Source organism: Coturnix japonica, chromosome 2, assembly GCF_054131305.1.
Source record: "Coturnix japonica strain WE chromosome 2, WE-NBRP24, whole genome shotgun sequence".
In the NCBI taxonomy this organism is placed as follows: domain Eukaryota; kingdom Metazoa; phylum Chordata; class Aves; order Galliformes; family Phasianidae; genus Coturnix; species Coturnix japonica.
The window spans coordinates 107,678,346-107,703,845 of NC_140664.1; the positions used below are offsets into that span (position 1 = coordinate 107,678,346).

General features: G+C 35.5%; 1 protein-coding gene across 13 annotated transcripts in view; it reads left to right on the plus strand.

Annotated features, from left to right (window-relative positions):
• The window catches only part of TBC1D5 (TBC1 domain family member 5), a 283,840-nt gene that overhangs the window by 143,462 nt on the left and 114,878 nt on the right, over positions 1–25,500 (plus strand). For all 13 annotated transcript variants that reach the window (XM_085538429.1, XM_085538430.1, XM_015853783.3 and 10 more), the window contains 8 exons: positions 9,089–9,197; positions 10,989–11,078; positions 11,160–11,231; positions 13,134–13,201; positions 17,499–17,601; positions 22,791–22,879; positions 24,132–24,182; positions 24,271–24,340. In XM_085538429.1, coding sequence (XP_085394555.1) covers positions 9,089–9,197; positions 10,989–11,078; positions 11,160–11,231; positions 13,134–13,201; positions 17,499–17,601; positions 22,791–22,879; positions 24,132–24,182; positions 24,271–24,340 — 652 coding nt within the window. The remainder of the gene's footprint in view (positions 1–9,088; positions 9,198–10,988; positions 11,079–11,159; positions 11,232–13,133; positions 13,202–17,498; positions 17,602–22,790; positions 22,880–24,131; positions 24,183–24,270; positions 24,341–25,500) is intronic.

A 25,500-nucleotide genomic window follows, 5' to 3' on the forward strand; every position in this document is an offset into this window, starting at 1 on the left:
TTTAGTTTCAGTATCTGCAATGCAGTGCCACTGGAAAGTAGAAATACTGTCTTTCTCTTGCCTTCCCAAGGGCAGCTGACCTTCTCCTCGCCAAAGAGGTGAACCCCTTGCCAGCACATATGACTACCAACTATTACATTAATCTGTTTAGCCTCAGTACCAGCTGCTTGCATGTTTTTAATTATCTTATTAGATGGTATAACAGTGACCTATGAAATAAAATGAAGGTGAGTATTTTTTAACTTTATTTTACAGGCTATTTTTCTAAATATATTTTAATGACCTAATTATGACTTTTAGGGAGAGCCATTGATGCAGACATTCAATTTGGCTGATAGAATCTAACATCCCAAGGACACTTATTTTCTTCCAAGGTGGATTTGTACATTAATACTGCTTCTAATAAATATATAGCCTAAGAAAAGCTTGCTTTTCATACTTACGTTGTTAACTTACTGTATGATTCAGGGACCCCTGACTACTATGCTGGATAATTTCTTACTACATCTCTGCTCTTTTATATAGCTTTATTTTTTAACTCATGTATTAAGTTCTTTCCTGTGTGGCTTATATTCCATGATTAAACATGTAAAGAATGCACCAAGTTGAGGGATGCAGTCAATGTATATTCTTCCGGTGATAGGCAGCAGATTTGGTATAAGAAATACTTTGTTGTTCCATCTTCTTACCCTGACGTCTTACAGATATTGTTTGCCAGATGTTTTCTCTCTTACTGCAAAAAGGCAATGTGGTCCTGCTGGCTGCGGCATGTTTCTTGTGCACCAGCCAACAACTCCAGGACTGATATTGAGCATACAAAAGAAAGACGGCAAGGGGTGCAAGCTGTTTCTCCCTGTTTCCACTCCTTTCTAAAAGAGGATAGTGAAACTAGTTTGACTCCTGTTTGACCTCTGGCTTTTCTTGGCAACTGAATGAGAAATCACTTCATGGTCTCTGCCCTTATATGCAGAGGAGTAGGAAACATATGCCTCTACACTGAAGAAAATTCTTGTTTTAATTTGATAGGAAATAATAGCCTTTTCCCATCTACACGCAGATATTAGTCTTGTCAGTATGACGGTGTGTTCCTTTATTATTTTGTCTTTAAGATATCCTCATGCTTGTATAACCTGTTTTTCCTGACTTTATACACTGTGTGACCACACATAATCAAGAGCTGGGAAAGGCAAGCTCTTTTTTTCTTTTGGAATTTACAATGTTAACATTCAAAAATTGCAGAATAAGAGGTGAGACACTTCTGTTCTGTAAGAACAATTCTCAGCACTTACATCTTTCCACTCTTTTCACAATGCAATAGTAAAACTGGCATCCATGTTTGTTTTGTCTCACCTTGGAAAAATTTTTGGACAGCATCCTGGTTGATGCCATTTACTTGCAAAGAAGCCTTTTCACTACAAGTCTATTTTGTCTGAGCCTCTGAAACTCAGAATGATTATATTCTGAATGTGCTTATAATCTTTTTCTGGACGTAATAGTCTGTGCCAGTAGTCTCATATTTTCCCTGTTTCTGAAGAAGTTTGCAGTTGCATGTTGCAGATCTCTTATTTCCAGCAAGAGAGAAAGTGGCTTCTTGTACCGAAGACAGTTTTCCTCCAGAAACTTTTTTTAACTAAATCCAAGAAGACCACTGAAGCACCTACTGTGAGCTTGGAAGATTTCAATTTTTCTATGAATTCTTCCAAAATTATTTTCCTTCCTTTTTCTGTTCAAGGGCCCTTACACAACTTCTAGCCCTACGTTGTCAGACCTCTTGTACTGGATCCTGCTGTCTAAAAGGATTTGCTAAGAAGTTATTAAGACAAGGAAGGATTAGTTGTCACTGAGGAGTTCAATCCCTACGTACAATATGCATTTTCTAAGATCCAGACATTTTGGGAGATAGAAATTGTGGATTTTTTGAGCTTGCTTGTGAGCGTGTTCATATAACAAGGTTGCATGCACATGAACTAAAAAAAAAACAAAACTTGTGGAGATGTGGTTAGAAGCATGTCTAGGGAGAGAAGTAGCAAATTAACACTATAAGTATGAGTTAGACTGAAGCAGCACAAATAGTCTCTTTAGCTTGCACAGTTACTTAGAAAGGTAGACGAATTATCAGTTAAATGTTTAAAAATTGATCAGATGCTTCACCTTCACATGTTTGCATCTCTCCCTTTGTTCTAATGGAAGGACAGTGACCTTGCTTCAACCAGGTGCCTGGATGTTAGCTGACAGACTTTGAGTGATGTGGTGAGGCCTGCTGGGCCAAAACCAGGAGATAAAACTCTATTCAGGAGACCTCAGAAGTAAAAAAAAGTCCTATCCCTGTATGTAAAGAACTTCAAAGTTCCTGGGGACATGAAGGTTAAACTACAAGGCCTGAAATCTTCAAATGGCAAATCAGTAACAATATGTATTAAAAAATAGAATAATAAAATGACCATAGTGCAGTTCCTGCCATTGAACATGATGTCTAATTTGTTGTCTTTTTTTTTTTCTTTGTGTTTCTGTAAACATGTGAAGAAAATAGTGAGGAGAGGCAAACAAACTGGTGAAATTGAGACTTCCAGCTGGCTCTAAGAGCTCTTGCCAGATCATAGAATCATAGAGTCATAGAATCCTTAGAGTTGGAAAAGACCTTTAAAGGTCATCTAGTCCGACTCCCCTGCAGTGAAAAAGAACATCCACAGCTACATCAGGTTGCCCAGGGCTTGATCCAGCCTTACCTTGAAAGTTTCCAAGGATGGGGCATCAACCGCATCACTGGGCAATCTGTTCCATTGCCTCACCACCCTCACTGTACAAGACTTTTCCCTTATATCTAACCTAAGTCTACCCTCTTTAAGCCTGAAACCATTTCTCTTTGTTCTGTCACAACAGACCCTGTTAAAGAGTCTGCCCCCTTCTTTTCTGTAGCTTCCCTTTAAATACTGAAGTGCCTCTCTCAGGTTTCCCCAGAGCCTTCTCCAGGCTGAACGGCCCCAACTCTGTCAGTGTGACCTCATAGGTGATGTGTTCTATCCCTTGGATCAGTTCTGTGGCCCTACTCTAGACACGCTCCAACAGATCTGTGTCTCTCCTGTACTGAGGACTTCACATCTGGGCACGGTACTCCAGGTAAAGTCTCACCAGCACAGAGTGGAGGGGCAAGATCACCTCCCTTGACCTGCTGGCCATGTTGTTTTTGATGCAGCCCACAATATGGTTGGCTTTCTGGGCTGTAAAGGCACATTGCTGGCTCATGTCCAGCTTGCCATCCACCAGTACTCCCAGGTCTTTTTCAGCAGGGCTGTGCTCTGTCCTTTCATCTTCCAGCTTGTAGTTGTTGAGGGAGTTGCCTCAACCCAGTTTCAAGACCTTGCATTTGGATATGTTGAACCTCATGAGGTTCACCTGGGCCCACTGCTCAAGCCTGTCTAGGTCCCTCTGAAAATGACATCTCATCCCTCTGTTGTGTTGGCCGCACCCCACAGCTTGGTGTCATCAGCAAACTTGCTGAGAGTGAACTCATCCCCACTTTCAATGTCACTTATGAGAATAGAAAAGTATTGGTCCCAGCACTGACCTCCGGGGACCACCATTCCTCACTGATCTCTATTCAGACACTGAACCACTCCCTGGACTCGATCCTGCAGCCAATTCTTCATCCATTGAACAACCACCAAATCCATATATTTCCAATTTGGAGAGAAGGTTTTTATGGGATACCGTGTCAGAGGCCTTTCTGAAGTCCAGGTAGACGGTATCAGTGGGTCTTCCTTTGTCCATTAATCAGTGAAATCAACGTAGAAAGCCATTGGGTTGGTCAAACAGGATTTACTCTTGGTGAAACCATGCTTGTTTTCCCATATCACATCCCTGTCTTCCATGTGACTTAGCATTGCTTCTACAAAAGCTAAAGACAAGGGTTAGAAAGGAAGTGTTGTCTGCATTTATGATCCATTACAGAGATTAATGAAAATGAAGTACTGAGTGCAGAGTTCTATGCCCAATGCAGTGCTGCTTATGTTGAAGAAATTATTTTGCCTTTATTCATCCAGTCCTTTTTAATTCTGTGTTAGCCAAAACTAGGTAAAACCTTAAAAGTTTAGAAAACCTGGCCTTCGAATTTGGAGCCTCCTAGCAGTGCAGCTATGAGGAGCAACATCAAAAAAATACATATGCTTTCCAAGCAGAGAAGTAAGTTTTCACATGAAAGCATTCAAGTAGATTTTCAGGGCATCAAATATAAATCTGTGTGTTTCGGAAATGTTTATGTTTTAGAAACTTTCTGCTTATTACTTGATACTACATTTCAATTGCTTTTTTCAGGTTTTTATAGAATAAACTCTGTTTTCATTACACTCCTGGCTTTTACTTCACTTTTTTCTGAAATGTTCTTTTATTGCCTAATAAATAATATAAACTATGCATGCTTCTTGGATATATGCATCATGTTTGAACAGAGCTGTTGCCTCTGAATGTAAATACTCCATTCACTTATTGATGTTCCTGTTGATAAAGACATCTTATTGCAAAACATATCACATGATAATCAAAGGACTTTCCTTCTTTCTGATGGCCTGTTAGCCTGTTGCTTCATTGATAATAGATAATAGATAATAGTCTTGTGCAGGTTGGAAGGGACCTTAGAGATCATCGAGTCCAACCCCCGGGATTCGAGCCTCTGTGTAGCAGAGCGGCACTTCTACCACTTGCACCACAGGGGGGATTCAAACCTGGGCCTCTGGTATTGCAAGCGGCATTCCTACCACTGCACCACCGGGGCCTCTCAGGAGCTGAGTTTAAGCCTCAGCGTTTTTAAGGGTACATTCAGAAGATAAATACATGAGACATAATAACTATACACACTGTATAATGAGCTGTCAGGTACTGGTTTCTTCATTACCTGTTGTTTTTGACTGAAATCTCAGTAATCATGGATAGTAACGTTAGCCAAAAGGTCCCAGCCCTTGCAGTCCCAGAACATAATCTTTGCACTTTTCAGTGACATAGATTTTAGTTCAGTGTGCTTGTTCCTCATTTACATTTCTATATTTTTATGAGTTTTAGTGTCTTCCCCAGTGTTTGATGTTGTTTGAACATTATAGTACAAAAATATTCTTTATACTAGCATTAAACTTTGGAAGACTCTGCATTTGTATGCATCAGCAGCGATATTTCATAAATCAGTACATATAGAAGTTAGCTGACATTGTTTGCCAGAATATTTCTGCTGTACCACTTTTCCTCTTTAGTCTTTCTTCCTCTTTTGGAAAGAGTATTTATTTTGTAATGAACTTAGGAGGACTGAGGTTTTATTCTGCTTATCTGTCATTGGTGTATATGATTTAGCATTATGATGCAGATTAAAATTTAGCAAAAGACCTTGAGGCTGATACTCAACTATACATTCTCGGGGGAAGAATATCTTTGTTACCCATACCCCAAAACTCCCACAGCTCAGCACTGCCACAGTAAAACTCCAGGTACTGTTATACCGGAATTATTTTCTGAGCTTCTTGTTCCCTTCCTTACAGTGTGCAGTCAGACAGTGACTCCTGACTTCGAAATCTTCAGATTTTTTTTCACTCAAAACTTAATGTTTTGAATTGTCTATACAACAATTATAGCTCTAAAATATATCCTGAGATGTTATCCTTTTGGAAAGAAAGAAAGAATAAATATATATGGTTTGCTGGGAGATAGCCTCATTTTGTACAAGAAAGAAAGTACATGTGCTAAAGCAGACACCAACATAAAAATAATTCATAGACTCAAACTCTACGATGCTTATGGTAGAAATGTGTGTTTCAGGAGATGATAACTAAGAAAAAACCTTGCAAAACAAATCTGCAGCCTTCATCCTCTCCATTTTGCTTGCTTTTTCATCTAAGTAATCTAACTGACTCAATAAATATTTTACATTGGACCTTCACTGCATAGATACACCACATGAAATTAAGTTTTTTAAAGGAACATTAATCTAATTACTTTTTTCCCCGTAGGTCTTACATTATTAAAAGTTTACAGTATGTACCACAACCTATTAGCCTGCATGTTTAAACAAGCGAGAATATAAAATAAAAGTGTGTACAAAGAAACCAGAAAACACTAACATTCTTATTTACCTATATTTTAATTGTACAACTTTAAAGTGTTGTTATAATACATTATTATGTGTTTAATTTTCTAGTTTGATTAGAAACAATTGTATGTTCTTATTCACAGTTTAAGTTGCTCCAACTGGCTGTAGAAGTCTCTCACTTCAGTGAAGCAAATGGAATGTGGTAGACTTGATTTGCGATCTTTATTGCTCATTTCCCTTATACCAATGGGTCTAAGCCTGGGTTAACAAGGCTCAGAGATATTAGTTTACAGAGCAGGGCCATATCATTTCTGAAATTATTCTTTTAGAATTGAAAGCTTGTTGATATTGCGTGGTGTTGCCATTACTGAAACAGTCTCTACAATTACAAGGTTTCATTTATTTCCCATATTTCAAAATATCTGAGAAATGAATTAGTGAGTGCTCTTCAGATAGGATTTTAGATATCATTTAGTTTTCCTAAAACTGAGGCAGATTCCAACTTCTGTTTACACAAAAGTCTTTTTTTTTCTGTCATGTGTAAGTTTTCTTTTTAGTTATCCCAGCAGCCAAGGCAGGATGAGAGGAGATATAATCTTGCCAAATTTCTTTTGGCTGTTTTAAATGTAATTTTGTTCAAAGTATGTTTGGAATTGCATTAGAAGTTTCTTTTAAAAAGCATGTCATCTGCACTAATACAATTTAAGAAGTGTTGAAATTACTTACAGCATAGCAATCACTCCCAGCAGTTGGTGAAAAAAATCACCTTTTGAGGTTTCTTCCTCTCCATTCTTTCTATTTGCAGTTGCACTTGTTCAAACCTTTTACTGACTCAGCTGACATCCCAGTATTTTGAATGACTTTGTAGAATGTGTCCACTTTCAGAACAATGTGAATAGCTTCAGAATTTGACCTGTTTTGTGCATAGGGGAATGCATCACTCTCGAAGCACTGCTACCTTAGGGAGGCAGCTTGGCAGAAGTTATAATGGCCAATGATGCTACAGAATTTACAATGGCAAATGAAGAATATTATACATGATAGAAACAGGAGGGTTATTTAGATAGGCATAATATACTGTAATTACTGAAGTATAAATGACTATCAAAGAAAGGGACAGATTTTTCTCAAGCTGTGTCTGCTATATACCATACGCTGTATTTAAAGGACACAGAATTGTGGTAAACAATCATAGGCAGCTCGCTGCAGAAGATGGGGATGTAGAGAAGCCGTGAAATGAGTAGATGGGCTTTCTGACTTATAGAGCAGGGGATGCGGCAGCAAGAGAGGAAGTTGCCCCACGCTACTGTAGTTACTAGCTGCAATTTTAGTCGCTTGGGGATATTGGTAACAGAAGCTAAAAGCAGCCCTAACCCCTGAAAACTAACCCTGCTTCAGTCATCTTTGATCTTATCCCCAGTACATTTGCTTTTCAGTGAATTAATAATTATTAATCAAGGTCAGGAAATAACTATTTTTTTCGAAAATCATCAAATCATGGAATCACCAAGGTTAGAAAAGACCTCCAAGGTCATCTGGTCCAACCCATGATGGTCCTGGCCAAAATGTGACAGTGCCTTTGTAAGCACAGGTCTAGTCATAGCATGGATTATGAGTTTCCTCCTGCCTCAGAGGAGCAGAACCGTAATGGTATGATCCATTCCCAACAACTGTATGATACTCCCAGCAACTGTATCTTATAATTCTTTTTCAGAAACTGCACAAGTTCTATCTAAAACAAGGTTTAAAAAAAGTCCTCCTCACAACTCAGCTTAAAAGGATAAAAATTAAATTTAGCTTGCTTAAATTTAGGGCAGTTTTTAAAGCAAGAATTTGTTACTATCTAGTATAACTTATTCTGTGACTTTAACTGCTGAAGGAAGTCTGGTGAGATCTTACCCTGGAGTCATAATAGTAGTTTCCCTCTTTCTGGTTTCATTTGGTCTCCCAGGGAGAAGTAACAGTCTCCCTTGTGACAGTCAGAGAAGGAGATGTTCACCTTAAGGACATGCAATGAAAATCAATCAGGAACATATTTCCTTGCACATAGCCCAGCTCTTTGCCTTGTAGTTGCCATTAGAATTTTAGAGTGGATGCAGAACGTCTGTTAGCAAGTCTAGGGCCACCCGGACCATCACTTGAGCTTATACTGTTCTTGAGATTCGTTTCAGTAGAAGGTGCAGGAAATATAGATTTAATTCTTTTATTCAAACGCAGTAGATGGTTTGGGACAATTAATTTCCAATTGTTTCCCAGTAGAACAGATTTACTTGTATATTAATGAGGCACAGGTGTTAGGCCCCTGGTGCCTGCATGCCTGGGAGGCATATTTAGGTTGTTTATCTAGTCAGCCATAGGTACTGCAAGGTACTCAAGCTTGCCTTTAACAGTTTATACAGTGAAGCTTTTTAATTTTTTGATGTTTTTTTAAATTTGCTAGCACCTGTTAAAATTTTAAAACTGATCATGTAGAAAGAAGTAGGAGTGATTTCAGTAGTAAATAGCACTAAATGTTAAAGAAAGTCATCTTCTATTATGCTTAACTGCCCAGCTTGACATTAAGAAGAAAAGAAGGTTCATTTAAGCAAATATGTCATGTGAGGAGCTAATACAGTCAACACTATACTTTTCTATTGCATATTTTTGGAATAGGTACTTCTTTGTCTAGAGCTGAAACATGAATGTGCTTATATTAATATTCATTTTTCTTGTTTATTCACTGAACTGCAGTACCAACATTTTAGAGGAAATGGAATAGCCTCCATAGACATTATGAATTTCAGTAGCTGGCATAATTATAGCGATCTACATATTCATTAAATCCAAAGAAGAAATGTGTCCAAAAAGACAGCCATGCGTTTAGAAATGGTACACAACTAAATATATACATTTTAAAAGAGTTACTTTCCTCTCCTTATCCAAAGTCATGTAGTGTCATATAGTCCTTAAATCAGCAATGGGTTTTCTTTTTTTTTTTTTTTTTCCTCCGTAAATGTTCATTCCTTTTGCTTTTGCACACAGTAAAGAATGGGAAGAACTATTTGTAAACAACAATTACTTGGCAACTATACGGCTGAAGGGGATTAATGGGCAGCTGAGAAGCAGCAGGTTCCGTAGTGTTTGCTGGAAGGTAAGAAGAGAAAATATTTATTTACAGTTTGTGGTTGCAATATATCAACACATTACCTGATGCGCTGGAAGATTACTGATGCAAAGAATCATGAATTTTCCAGCAGACTTCATTCCAATGTTTTCCTCCTCGTTTTTGTAATTCATAGGACATTTGCTACTCATACTGAGTTGCCTTAAAGCTGAATTGTGAGTGATAGCAAACGATTCCTTGGAAAGACAGTCTTTGTGTTGGGTGTTACATTTAAAATTGAGTACAACACAGCCATCTCTCCTGTCTGTACATTGAAACCATGCTGTGGAAGTCAAAAAGTTTGTCTCAGAATTTATGTTTTGTGGTATGGAAAATAGAACTCCTTTAAAATCAGTTGCGTGCTTCCCCTAGAAACTTCTTCCCAGAGAAATGAGAAAATGGGGACCAACCCCTCTTGTAATGACTGGAGAGGGAAGGCGGAAACACGAAAGATCCTTTGAGGTTCCTCACTACATTTTTCAATGGTTGCAGGGAAAAGCAGAGTGAAAGAAAGTACAGTTGCACTGAGGTGCTATATAATATCCAGACAAGCTGTGTTGCACTGGCATCAGATGTAGCTTTGATAATAGTGAATATTCTCCCTGATAGAGTTGCTCTGTACTAACATCGATAATTTAAATGACCTCACTTGGAATTTCTCAGTCTTCACTCTTGAAAAGAAAATCAAAATACACTTTGTCTATAAATAAACAAATTTCAAAAGCTTCCTGTATTTGGCACTGAACAAATTTAATGAAAATATTTTCTTCAGGAGGGCAGATAAATATTTGCCACAAGCATTTTTGTAATTAGTCTGTTCCTTCTTGTGCCTCTAAATTAAAAGGCCTTAACTCAGAAACCTAAACTAACAGAAGCATTAAGTCCCTCACTATCCACTGATTAAAACAGAGATTTGTTTTATTCTAGAAATGAAACTGGTTTTATTTGCATGTCCTGATATGGGTTAGGACTCTGTTTTAAACTGTTTATTTTGAAGATACTATCAATGCTTTCATTAACTTCTGAAATACATATTTTTATCAGTTTGAGAATGCTTTGTTTTGGTCAATATTTTCTGTTTCACAGCCCTTTATGATACGTACACGAAAGCAAAAGAAAAAGAAAACAAAGAAAACACTCTTGTTCTTTGTCTTATATGTAATTCAATAGCATTTCCAAAAGATGTTTCTTTCTGGCCCATTTAAACAGAAATCAGAAAGAACTGAGATGTAGGTATTCTCAAGGATTTTTTGCACAATTAAATCTTTTAAGTTTCTCACAGAACTGTAGAATATCTTTCTTTTATGCAGACTGAGATTTCCCCTTTCTTCATTTCTCAGTCAGAGACTACCTCTGAGTAGTTAGTTTCTGCTCAGTATTCATGCTTGGTTTTAGACGTTACATCAACTCCTCAATGTTATGTAAATAGTTTTATATTTTTTAGATTTATATATTTATTTTTATCCCCTCTTTGCATTTTGTTTCTGCATTGGAAGTCATAGTCAACTGTACTGGAGCTGCTACAGTTTCTAAACTTGAGTTTTTGGTATCAATAACTAATGCTTTCTGTTATAGAATAGAACTGTAATTGTTTCTAGCTTCTTTGTTTATTGACTGGGAAGTACTAAAGTCAGGATTATTCTATAGGTCTTTATTTCCTTCACCCTAATTGTAGAATATTTGTCCTCCTTTCTTCAGATTATGCTATCTGGGAGGATTTATATGAAAAGGTGCATTACACTGATTAAATTAATTGGTTTCATTTTGTTTTGTTAATAGTTGTTTCTGGAGGTTCTACCCCAAGACAGAAGTCAATGGATTAAAAACACTTCAGAATTAAGAACTTCGTATAATAAGATAAAAGAAATCGTAAGTTGGTATAAAATAGATTATCTCGATTTCATGTAGGTACAAATGCTTGTATTTGAGTATTTTTCTTTTCTTATACAGCACATTACAAACCCTCGGAAAGCTGGACAGCAAGACCTGATAATCAACAATCCTCTCTCTCAGGATGAGGGGGTAAGTTAACCCTTTGTTATATTAATATGTCTTTGCTACAATTAGCATCATCATCATCCTGACATCTCTTATAAGAAAGCTGAAAGTATTTTCAAAGATGTAACACTTTAATTTTAGGCAATGTTTTATGTGATTAAAGTAATTTGTTTGGCTGTATTTAACATATTTACATCTAGAAAGAATTTCACGGATCTCTCTGATGGAGGGGCACTACTTTGTTCACAAGCAGAAGCTCATATTTGTTTGTATTTAGTGTAGTTCTCTGCTTCATATTTAATGCAGAAGGAGAGGTGTTTGAATAGGTCTGCTTGCTGAAGCATGGAAGCATTGATCATAGGCACATTTGTAGTTCTGCAGCCCGTATGACTGTATATGCCATCAAAACATTCTTGAATGCAGAGGTACAGAAAGTTGTATCACATGCAAAAGATTTAAAGTGGTCTTTTTGTAGTTTGATAACACTCAGCAACCCAACCGTCTTTCTGTCTGTGATATCTTATGAAGACAGACAATAAAGATTGACATGTCAGGGACATAGTCTATAACACGAAGCCACAGAACAAATCAGATAGAGGGATGAAGAGCTAAGTGCCTTTCAGTCTCTACAGTGATATAACATTTTCCCTTTTGTGTCCTGGGTTTTCCTTCCTTTCTAGCAATCAAGATTCTGTTTCCTTTGTATTTTGGCTTGATGAACCATTTGCAAAGGGGAGGGAAAGAGAGTCTCAAAATGTGTTCTAGGTGCAATTAAAAAGATATTCAGTTTACATAAGACATTGTCAAGGATGCATAATAGTCTTACATTTTTGGGGTTTCCTTCATGTTTTGTGACACAAACATAGATGCTAATTAACATTTTAATTTCCTCTTAATTTTACCTTTCTTCTGCAAGCTAACACTGATATACTTTCCCTTTTCTTTCTGTGGAATTTAAGACAATCAATTGTTTACAGTGAAGGAAGAGATTCTGGAAGTATTGTAACCACTCTGTTTGTACAGTATTGCATTCAGTGATGCTTCTGCTGCTGCTATCTGAAAGCTAACCTAAATGAAAAGACTGCTATAGATTTTGTTCCTTCTATACTTTGATCAATAAGGCCAAGCTATGAATCCTTTACAATGGAATGGGCTTTATTTACAGTACATTTTCTCAGGCATACAAACATTTGCTGACACCTCACAGGTTAGCTTTTGCAAAATATTGCTAAGCAAGCCATGGAAACAAAAAAGAGATAATGAAAATAATCATAAATACAGATACGGAAGAAACTAGATGTACTTCAGACTGATACTTAATATTTTTTATGTTGACAGTGAGCTTCAAAGGTTCTGATTTTACATATAAGAGTCTTATTAGAATAGCCAGTTTTGTTCTGCACTATTTGTGCATTTAGAATGGTAGCATTTTCATAATAGGTATTTAATCATCATGCATTCCTTATTTGATTTTTGCTTCACTAAAACAAAGTAGCTTGGTTGCAAACAATAGCATGGAAACTATTGCAGCTTCTTATTAGAGTCCACACACTCATAAGAGAAGTGTAGTACAGTGAACTAGACCTTCTTCAGTTCAGCTGTTTCTTCTTCTGAGTTTGAATTTACTCCATTTTACTAAATATTCTTACAAGTAGACCTGCAGCCTGCCACCAAATTAATGCAGGAAGCATTAGGATCAAGTAAGATCCATGAACTTACATGTTTTTATCTCTGATACAAACTGAATTTCTGGGACGCTGTAGACAAGTCACTAACATTCTTTTTTACCCCCCAAAAATTAATGTGCATTTCCAGGATTGCTGAGCGTTAATTAGTTAATATTTGTACAGTACTTTGTTGTACAAAGCAAATCCTTATGTATTAGTGCAAGCCTCTGTTTCATTTAATTATTTTTCCTTATTTCAGAGTCTTTGGAATAAATTTTTCCAGGATAAAGAGCTTCGAGCAATGATTGAACAAGATGTAACAAGAACGTATGTAGATCTTTAAAGAAATTTCTAAATATAAATGTAGATTCTGCATTTTTATGTGGTATATATTATATAGTGTTTTCTTGACTTAAGATAGTGTAAATGTCAGGATTGTTGAACATGAATGTGTAGAAACATACATTAAATGTATAAAAATACAGCTTTCTTGGAGTGAAGAAAGGGAAAATTGAGTTAAACATTAAACCCTGGAGATTTATTGGTATCATTGAAGAAAAGCTCTTCTAAATTAAGATATTAGGAAATGTATTACAATATGAAATTTAAAATAGAGTTTTCCATGTGAAGCAGAGAGAAGGTAAGAGAAACGGGAAGGTCTTTTAACTAAATTATTATCATAATAAAAGATTGAACAGATAAGTTTCTGTAATTCTTAACAGTTCAATCAATAATAAAAAAGCAGTGTGAAATTAGTAAGGGAAATGTCATTCGTATAGAGAAGTTAAGCATTTCTACCTTTATTTATCACTTTTCTATTATTATTTGTCACAAATGCCTTTTGTCCTGTGTCTCTTTCCATCTTCCTGGCCCTTAGGTCATTACTCTCTTCAGATAGAACACTCCGTTCCTGAAAGCATTTCTTTTTAGAGTTGTAGCATTGACTGATGTCTAAATCTAACTAGATTCAATTACTGTTTTGCTCCCATAGAAAATTTTACTGTATTGCAAATACTTTTTATTGCAACTCAAAAAAAGTGTTGATAATCTTAAGACTGTGCAGCTCCCAAGTTCACATGTTTTCATTTAAGAAAAAAATCCAGGCAGAAAAAATCGTTGCTCTCTGGTTTTCAAATATTTTACATGTCTGTCCCTAGACCCTCTCTTGAATGCATTTATGTCATGAGATTTTTAATTAAAATTTGAGTATGTTTTCATGTATGTTCTCACAGATGGCATTTTTTGTTTGTTAAAGGGAACAGTTCAGGATGTTCTAAGATTAAAATATATACATATCTAAAATGTAATTGGAGGATGAAAAGTTGCGTGGAGGTTATGATTAATGTAAGATCATTTTTAAAAATGCATATACGAAGTCCAGGCTCTCTCTCTGGCAAATAGTAGAGTGAGTAATGTTCGGTAATGCCCTTAATAGACACTAAAAAATGATTATTTATTTTTTAATATTAAATACCGTACTTGAAACAGTAGCAGAATATGTGTCATCAGTATCAACATAAGTCAAACAAGAAGCAAAATTTATTAGTAGCATGAAGTTATTTTGCGAAGTATATACATTTATGTGTATACTATCTAACCTATATATTTCATATGCTAATCATAAAACATTTTGTGTTTATATATATATAGGTATAAACTAGTATTGTTGTAAGTGATAAGTTCTATATTCCTTAGCTCTGTTCCTTGTCTTCAATGTTGTACTTTACATTTCCATTCTCTGAACAAATTCCTGGAGCTGTTATATAAAGATTTGGCAATAAATTACAGTGCTGTTTATTATAGTTTAAAATACTTATTATATTCAGTTATCGACATCAACACCTTCTAAGTTTTATTTCTTACTTAAAGTATAGATTTTTATTCTTCATCACCGAGTTCAATACTCTATCATCTAACAGCATTAACTTAATAATGCACAATAGTGTGATGATAACCATTCACACAATATCACATCACAGAGCCCTTGGTTGAGAGCCTCTTTTCTGTCCATGCCCAAATTCACTTTAGAAAGTATTTGTGCATCCTTTTATTGGGTTGCCAGCCTAAATTTCTTCTTTATCAAAGTTTGGCTGACACCCATGGAAGGGGCACCTACATGGACAAAACTAATGTTTTTTTAAAAAAACTAACTCACATTGGTCTTAACTTTCAGAAAGTAAAGACTTGAACACCTTCTTCTTTTTTTCTTTCTTTCTTTTTTTTTTTTTTTAATTATCTGTTAAGGTGAAACATTTTAGTAAAATTCCCATTCCCTTGTGCTGTCTTTCTCACAGATATAATTAAATGTGATATTCCAGTATTCATAGAAAGTGGTGTTCTTGCCTTGCCTGGCTTGAGGATACTGTGTTTCTAAAACAGTGCTTTAATCATAAAATGACATTCTCCATAAAAATCTGTCCTGAACTAAGAGTTCCCTCATGATCTCTTGTATTTACATTTACCATAATTAATACTTCAGCCAGCTTATTCATGAGGTTTTTATTATCCTCTCTGTCACAATCTCTGGTATTACTAGATCCTCACAGATATCTCTGTGTATTTTTGAGTTTTCTTTGTTAGTCTTCTCTTCTTAAAACTCATAGGGCAGGACTGAATAACAGTCCTTCAGAAATAATCTCTTCAAACCCCTAAATTATGTCGATTGCCATCTGCTGTAATGCACCTTTTTGGTCTCAGCTGTGTCCTTCCTCTACAGTAATGTGATTAGTACAAGTGCATACAAGTATCCAAATGTTGGTCTACCATTACCCCCACCAGGTGCCAGGGAAATGTTACACTGTTCATCCCAATGCCTTTCTCAGTACTTCCACTTTCTGTGTTCAAACCATAATGTCTTCTGTGCCTTGGCTCTTGCATCGGATCTTTCATCCAAGGATTTCAAAGCACCTTTCTTATTGTTTCTGTGTTTCCTTGTTATTACCCCTGTGAGATGACCACAGTATTTGTGAAAACTCATAGTTTTATTGCATGTAAGTTGTTGTAATTTCTTATGTTTTTTTTTCTGTGATAGGCTTTACAAGACTCTTAATAAAACTGGTCTAAAGTGTAGCACTGTCGCTTAGACTTCGGAAGCAGGCAAGGCAAATGTAGCTTGAAGAACACATACCTTTAGTCCATATGACTTCATTTTAAAATTGACAATATTATAACCCTTGCATCGGAAGTCTATCCTGAAGCCTACTATTGCTGTCTTCTGTTTTCCCTTCTTCAACATTACCTTTTTCTATTCTTTTGTCATTATACCTTTCCAGATTTATTTTTTATTTGTTATTATTCCACATATTTGAATGTGGTTTGGGGTGTTTGCTTTATAAAATATTTTTGCCATCTAGTTACATTTTCAGTAAGCATGGAAACACTTTTTTTTGTGCACTTAATCTGTTAAAGTGCATCCTGCATAATCAGTTTCTTTCCTATTTCCAGCAGTCAATGAGCAGGAAGCATGGTGAAAGTAGATTCAGAATCATTACAGATTCCAAAAACTTGCATTTTCCTCAATAACAAGATTTTTCCAGAAGCTTTTTCCCCCTTACACTAAAGCTAATTCATATTTACCCTGCCAAAGTATCCAGTGTTTTTCTAATTGTATTTGAGAAAGCTGCTAAGGACAATAAAATGCCTAATTATGTTACATAAAAAAGATGCTAGTAAGATATATTGGAGCTTTCTTGGAGCTGAAGAAAACTAGAATACCAGTTTTCATGTCAACTGTGAGATATTTTAATAATCTTGCCTTTAAGATGCTTTTAATTTTTCAGATATGCATGCAATATTGGAACTTGATATGTACACTCCGTCTAGCACACTCTATTCAATTTTATTCCAGTTTAGAACTGGAAATTTTATGAGTTTCTTTAACATATTGTAACTTTTGTACTCTTCTCCTGCACAACATTGAGGAATGAAGAGCAGTTCTTGAAACTGCAGGACAGACTGATGATCCAGTTACAGCTAACAGCCCAATACAGAAGAAAAAAATACCAGAATTTTGTATAAGCTGTGGTAGTGTCTGTGGAGATTTGTTTTTCGATGCTCAGTTTTCCAGTACTTAAATCGAGTTAATCAATTGTTTTGGGAGGGAGGTGATGTTTGAGTGTCGGTCTTTTCTTATCACATGTCCAGAAGTTTTAGTTTTGGTGGTGTGGGGCTGACAGCCAGTCAAGCACCACCTTGGAGTTAAGTTAGTTTTGGGATGCTGTGCTGCCTGGGACCAGAGCCATCTGATGGGTTTAACAGTACAAATTCATGATCTTTGCTTCAGGATCATTGTCAGTCACTGCCTCTTGTTCTGTCTCCTTTCCTTGTTTCAGCTCAACTTGTGTTTGTGACATGAAATTTGAGGAGCAAAGGATCTTGATCCTTTCATCCCCTTGGAATGGACTCATAGGGGACATTGTTTTATTTGGATTAAATTCAAGTTGTTCATGTTTTCATTGGATTGGTGATTTGAAAAAAATAAATAAATAAATAAATAAAATAAAATAAAGCTGACAATTAAAGCAACCTGTCATTTCATTTCTTACCTAAATATATTTGTGGAACACCAGGGGCTGAGTTTTTCTGGGCTATATTGTTTACTGTTGTTGTATTTCTTCATTTTCAGTTTTCCTGAAATGCAATATTTCCAGCAAGAGAATGTGAGGAAAATTCTTACAGATGTTCTGTTCTGCTATGCCAGAGAAAATGAGCAGTTGCTTTATAAACAGGTAATGAAAATATAGTACAGGTGGCATTCATTTACTCAAAATTTTCTGTATGGTTTGACAATAATGTAGTTCTGTTGTATCTGAAGTTGTATCCTAATGCTATAGTAATCAAAGAGCTGCTTGTCAGCTGTACAGTAAGAAAAGTAACATTGAATAACATATGCTTTTTCCTCATAAGGCAGTCCTTCAAATTGTTTTCTTTAAGGTTTCTTAGTCATCTAACTTCAAAATCCTTCATAAACAACATCCTCTACTTCAATGCTGGTAAAACAAAAAGAATAAGAACAAGCTTTCTGTGCTTAGGTTGAAAGAGAAGGTATGCACCAGCATTAGAAATGGCACTGAATAAACAAACAAAGAAACAAACAAAAAAACCTAATAAGGGACTTCTGAAATGTAATCAAAACAGTATTTTAAGTTCTTCCTTAAAGTGGTAGTGCTATGCTAATTAAAAGATAGCCATGCAGCAAGCAAATGCACTGCAGCTGATAAATGTCTGTCGACTGAAGAAGGGTGCTAACACGTATCACTTTTATGGCATTGCCGCAAGAGACTGCTCACACCATTTTGGTCAAAATGTTAAGGGTAGCCTTTAAAACGTCACCAAATATACATCCAGATGGGAGGAGAAGAAATTTAATGTTTTTTTTCTGAATGTTTGGAAGTGAATATGAGCTGGATACTAAATTAATGTAGCAAGAGCAATACGCAAAATTATAGATGTGGGTATATTTGTATTTGTTTCCCCAGGCTCTTAGCTGTGGGGAGAGAGTATGGACTGTCAAACTGAGGGATAGTGTGTGCACAGACATAGTCTAAACTGTAGAGCAGCAAGCTTTAGGTAGGAGAAAATCTTAAGTAAATGTGAAGACTTTTATAACACACTGTGTGCTCTCAGGCATGGTCTGTTAGCATCCTGTCCATAGCCAGGAAATTAGTTGTGATTCATGGCACAACCTACACGTGTGAGTTGAAGGAACAGTTACTTATATCAAAAATCAAATATATAGCTATCAAACATATTGAATCTCCATCAACTGGTTACTTTTCATGTTTGACAGACTGAGCAAGGAAAAGTCATGCATAATAATAAGAAAAACGAGATTAGTGAGCTGTGTTTTGAAGGGCACTGTTACAGGAAACGTTTGAACAGTATTCAGCCTCCTCTTTCTAGTGAATACTGAGAGTACTGATGATGGGAAAATGGAAGAACACATTCTGGCTAATGTAGTCTATCATTTATTGAACAAGAAGTATTATTTTACTCTTTGATATGACTTAAAAGGACTTAATTACCCTCTGTTCATATTGAAAATCCTCTTGATCCCTCACCAAGAAATAATACCTTCCTACATAAGGATGGAATATTTAGCCAGATCAAAATTTAAAAAAAAGAAAGCCCTGAGTTTCATCACAAGCTGTTAAAGCTATTATTTTCTACTAGGTGACACCCCGTTTAACATAGACCATATTGTTAATAGTTATGGGATTTTATTGAATTAATGAGACTGTTATCATGTAGTAGAATGTCTTGCTGAGTTAATTGAAACTGCAGAGATTATATAAATGGTATTAATGAACTTTGACTGCCTGATGCCTCAGCTTTAATAAAGACTGCTTGGTGGGCTAAATGAACATAGGCAGATAAAAGAACAGGTTCAATTTTGCAAGCCTACAGGCTGTTGACAAAGAAAACTTCTTTACCTCTGTTTTCAACTGGTGTTCATTGCATCAGTAATGCAGTAATTTCAGGAAGGTGTTGCTACAGGACTACTACATTTTACCATCTTTAAAGCACAGGAAAAAAAATGAAATAAATATGGATTATGAAAACTTGTGTATTTATTATCTCTGAAGTGATTTGTTGTATCATCCAAGTCTTATGGTGCTGTGTGAAGTCCAAAAAATAGCAAGTGGTTGTGGTTTTCCTCTTGTCATGAACATGTCGCTTTTGTCACGTGCTTTCTCTTTTTCTTGTTTCATTCTAAATGGCCCTTTCTTTTACAGTTGATGAGCTTGTGTTGGTAACAATCCTGCTTTTTTGTCCACAAGTTCTTCTCTTTTAAGTATCATTTATTTTATGATCATCAGTACCCTTCTAAGAATTAGCTAATAGTAAACAGAATTTGTGGTGGTAACAGAATATATCTCTTTCTCTTTTATCAAGTATCTATGCAGTGGTAGTTTTTACCATTTACTTACCACAATGAAGTCAATTAAATTGAAGCATACTATATTTTCTTGAAGATAACAAAAGTTCATCAGTAAAGGATGGCTTCCAAGATGTTCTCTCTGCAGTAACCAGAATGCAAAGCCCAAATTCTGAATTTTGTCTTTATATTCAGTACCCATCACAGGACTGGTCCTGCTGTTCTCTATGAGAATTCCTCTCTTGCACTTGTATGACCACTTGCAAGAGATATATTTGCTGTCATCATTGGGACACTTGACAATAGATGACAACTTATGTCCATTAACATCTGTTTCTCTTCCAAATATTTGGAAAAATTTCTAGTTCCTAGAGAATTTGCATTTCTATAGAGAACTAAAATTCACAATATTTTATAGAAATAATTACAAAGCACCAGTATATATTCTTAGAAGAATCAGTGTTTGCTTAATATGCATATATGCATAAAAGTAGTCTTTGTAGTAGGCTTTGTGGATTTTGACCAGCACAGAAAAGAAATTTATTTGATGGAGAAAGAGGCATTTCTGTCCCTAGTCAAATGGAATAGAATGTTGTGAAACTGCATTAGAGATTTTAAAGACAGAATCCTCACTGGTATCATTGAATTCTTAAATAGCAGCTGTAAATACATTTAAAGAGAATAGTATATTGTACTTGAGAATGAATAAAGCTTACCATTAACACTGTTCTGTAAGACTGATGCCAAAATTCTGGTCATAGTCGCTCTGAAAAGAAATAGGGACAATTAAGCTTAATCACTAGGCTGACCATTATTCACTCATGATTTGATTGACCTTAGGGAAGTCAATATAATTTTGAAATGCATTGATTCACTTTTTGTAGTAGAAGTGCTGTATTTCTGGTTTTCTTTCTAAAATGCGTTACGAAATCAATATTTTGTTGCAGCTGGGAAGTGTCATAAAATTATCTGAGCTCTGTCAACTTATTTATTAACACTAAAGAGTTTTAGTAAACTGCAGCATTGAAAAAATATGTGTATGCATATTACATCGGTGGCTTTTCTTGCCAAGATAAAAATCTCTAAACATTTGAAGTATTCTTGTAACTGAAAGATCAGAGGTATCTTTTTGAAATCCTGATATTTCATCATCTGTTTGTTTTGTTTTTGTTGTATGTGGGCAGCCACATTAGGATTCTGCTTTATTATATAGTTGATACATTATTATGTTGGAAGAATGTATGATGTGCTTTTATCTTTTATAACTAATTCTTATTTTATGTCCTCTTTCTTTTTCTTCGACTTCTGTGTTTACAGCTTCGGTGGTAGTTTTATTAAATAGTCAAGTTTTTGGCATTTCCATTTCTCTTATTTCATTTTTGTACGTGAAGGTGAATAAAAGAGTAGACGTGAAGCTCTTAATTATCTGAGGTCTGTGAATATGTGTGGAAGTACACCTCATGTTATCGACAGTTTATTTAAGTATTTTTGCCATTTCTATTTATCTTCTAATCGTGGGCCTATCTCCCTGTCTGTCCTATTTCTTTCTTGATACCACCATAAGACTTTCAGAAATCTGAAGCTCTCAGTTTGTTATCTGAACTATATAACTAAATTGTTGTGTTTCGGGATTTTATATCAACTTCTGAAATTAAGTGGGTACATGAGAATCTTTGGTTTTATCTTTTTGTTGTTTGTTTGTTTGTTTTTCAATTGAATTTCTATTTAGCTTTCATCTTTTGAAGAAGTCCCTAAAGGCTCAGAAATCAGAAGGGAAAAAATAACTATTCTTTGGTAGACTTGCTGATTTTAGCTTTGCCTTGTGGCTATTATGGCAGCCTTACAACTGAAGCCATGTGAGCAGTTGTGTCAGTACTGAAGAAAAGGAAATTTTCTTAGGATTTCAGCTGACAGCACAGAAAGATACATCACCACCACCACCTCTTTTTTTCCTCACTACTGCCAAATACTGGAATTTCTTCTTACAACCAAATAAGATTCACTAGCATGCATTAGAGATGGATGGATAGATATGATAGAGAATGGTCTTCCACATCTGTCTGAGCCCTGATCTCTCAGCTCAGTTTGAATTGCTTAAGGAAAATCTTTAATATTTTCAGTAAAAGTCAAAGGGTATTTTTATGGTACCGGATCTGCTTAATATGTTGCTTGCTTTAAACGTTACATGTCAAATCACAGTTCTACATCTGAGACCTGTTGGGAGAGTATTCTTAGAATTCTAATCATAAGCTCTTTAACTGAGATCTTAATAACATGCAAAGATACTGCCTTAGTATGAAGGTCAGAGAACCCCAACAAACCAAAATGTGAGATTTGCTGAGATTCTGGCCAGTGGTAGAGGCACAAACCAAGACCATAGCAAATACAGGAAGAGCCAGTCTCAGAATCCAAAGGTTCCAGACAATGTAATGGAACAGTTCCAGGCCTCCTACACATTGTGTTAATAATGAGCTTATTTTTAATATTAATATAATGACTTTTTAAATGTTATATTAAAAAAAAAAAAAAAAAAGGGAGAAAGACTTTATTTTTCATAGCAATGGAATTTTAATTTTTTAATTACCCAGATAGCTGCCCTAATGTCTTCTGCTGCTATGCTGGTTTTGGAACATTATCATGTGAAGCCCAATTATAAATTTTGTGATTTGTCCTTATTGCAGATCTTTGTACTATAGATCGTGATTGTAATTAACATATACAAAATTTATATTTATATTTATGATTTTAGATCTTGTAGCAAATTGCCAGGTGCAGGGTTGCCTGCCATTGCCAATTTGTTGTCTGTTTTGGTGGAAAAAGGGAGAGTAACTTGCTTTCTCATATTTTAGAAGAGTAAATATGTGGATCTAATCAGTATTTAAAATAAATATAATTGCATGTATGTGAAACCATTTTCTAAAAAATATAAATGGTCATGTTTTTAGTTCATCTGCACCCAGCGTTTCTGGCTACTTGATGCTGTGCATTATGAACATGAATGAAAAGCCTTACTACACTTTTGCATCTTTTTATGTTTAGGGTATGCATGAACTCTTAGCTCCCATTGTCTTTATCCTGCATTGTGACCACCAAGCTTTTTCACATGCCAGTGAAGCGGCAAAACCAAGGCAAGCATACTATTTTATTCATAAAGTATTAAATATTTTTCTTCTTTTAATAAAATACATAAAGTTTGCTGGAGTAGAACTTATCGATATGTGTTCTTCAATTTAATTAAGCCAGGAAAAGCTTAGCTTAGTTTTTTAACTGCAGATAGAAAGTGGAGTACAAAAATAGTCTTAGATGCACACATTAACAACTTTCTGTCCTTTACTTTTAGAAGACAAAATAGTCAATTTAAATAAGTTGCTGTGATTGATATTTTTTTCAGTACCTGCAATATTTTAGCTACTATACCTGATTATGGTTTACATTAAGTTTAGGCACTGTTTCTCCATTTCAATCAAACCATGTGTGCACATATTTATTCACTTATGTATAAAGTGCTACATCACATATGCTCGTCTGCTAACCAAATGTAGATGCTTTTTTTCTTCCTTTATATGTAAACCTTTATAGAAAGCCAACAAAGCACTGATTTCCTGCTTGAATCATTTGTGATATTTGTTCTATTTCTTTACATTTGTCTTTTTTTGTCGTTACCTAAGGAATCTACTGGAAAAGGAAAAACAGTTTAATTACTTGTGCTGTATAATATTGCACCCCATAATCTGATAGTCCAAACGTAGTACTAGTGTAAGGATACAGTCTGTTTACAAGTATGTATTTTATTCAGTATATGTCTCCAGATATCCTGAAATTACCTAGAGAATACTTTCAGTGCAAAGTAACTCAAAATTGCCATGTGTTATGCAGAGCATTCTGTTCCATTGCCACTGAAAAAGTAGAGCTACACAGCAAAGTAGATGGAAAAGAGGTGCTGTCACTGATTAATTGCTGTTAAAGTACAATAAAATACAGGCTATTAAAACAAAATAAATTAATGTTTTGATACTGCATATTTGACCAGTAACCATTTTTTTTTGTTTGTTTTGGACAAACAGTGATAGATTGTGCAGCAATCAATTATTCTAGATCAAGCATACTCAAATAATACATTGTGACATTCAGTAATTTGTTATTTGGAATAATTAGATGGTTACTTCATTGTAGTGCAGACAAGGCAGCTAATTTGTTTTTGATCTTTATAAAAAGGAAAGACTTCATTTGTTCAATGGAGTTGCTCTTTTTAATTAAAAAGGCTAGTTTTCTCATTTGCTCTTTATATGAAAGTTGGCTTATAAATACATAATATTACATGCAGAACACTGACCAAAAATAAACATTCACATTTAGATTGTTCACTGTTGATTTTTTCAGTGAGGAAATGAAAGTTCTTTTGAATCCCGAATATCTGGAACACGATGCCTAGTAAGTTTAAACAACTTCCTTTACATTTAATTTACTCTTATTTGTAATACATTATTTAACACCACGTTTCTGGATTTTCCCCTTTCAGTGCTATGTTCACACGTCTTATGAAGACTGCGGAGCATTGGTTTTCAACTTTTGAGCATGACAGTCAGAAGGTAAACATCACTTTAAAAAGTACTGTTTAAATTCTTAAGCAAATGTCGTTTTTCATGTGATTGAAGTAATTTGAAGATGATTTTCTCTTAAAGTGACTTTTTTTCTCTTCACCATCTCCTTTTGCCGATGATTTCCTTTTCCTTCCTTTTTTTCCTTCTTGGCCTGAGCATGTTCTAAGGAAGTGTCTGTGCCCTTAGATTACGTGTAGCATTTCATTGTAGTTAGTATGCTTCTTCTTTTCACTGAAAACCTTTTTCTATGTATGGTTCTACATAACTTTTGTTTTCTATTATTTTTCCAGCTCTCTCTGAACTCTTTTCAGGGCCATCTAGTCCTTGCCTGTAACCATTTTGCGTGCACGGCAGATTAAACAATTCTTTATGTCCACTTTGCCTCAGTCAGGTGCTTGAAATTTTCTTCGATTACTTTTTTTTTCCACTGTCACATCACACCTGCAAGAGGAAGGAAAAGGTGACCAGATTCACAGAAATTCTCTTTCCCTTTTTGTACATCTCTTCTTTAACCCGGAAAAATGTTTTTTTGCAGGAGTGTAGATAGAAGACTCTAGCAAAACATTCACATTACAGGTGTCCAAAAATTTCAGTGTATTATATACAAAAAGAGTTAGCCTCCAAACTCAGCACCAGCTTGATTTACTTCATTTTTCACTGAAACCATGGTGCAAGTAAAGTCAATGAAGAAAGCACTTAGAATTTGGTCATTTTTTGATACCTACATCTGTGCACAAAAAACTATACTTGCAAACTGTAATTAGAATGTACTAGTTCTGTAGCTGTTTTGGTCTGTCAGTTGAAGTACAAGATAGTTGCCCAAGTATTATTTAAAGGCTTCTTTTGTATTAAAAATACACAACATGGATTGTTGGTATCTTAAGTGCAAGAAGGTATACCTGCTATAGTGAGCAATGCAGGCAGGCTTGTTGGTAACAATGGACAAGAAAAAGGGTGAGATACCCAGCAACTTTTTTTGCCTCAGTCTTCATTGGCAGCTGCTCTTTAAACATCTTGAGCAAATGGGCTGGAAGGTGAGAAAGGCTGGGGGAGCAATGTTCTTCCCACTGTAGGCGAAGATCAAGTTTATGACCACCTGAGGAACCTGAAAATCTGTTAAGTCCATGGGTCCCAATGAGATACATTCC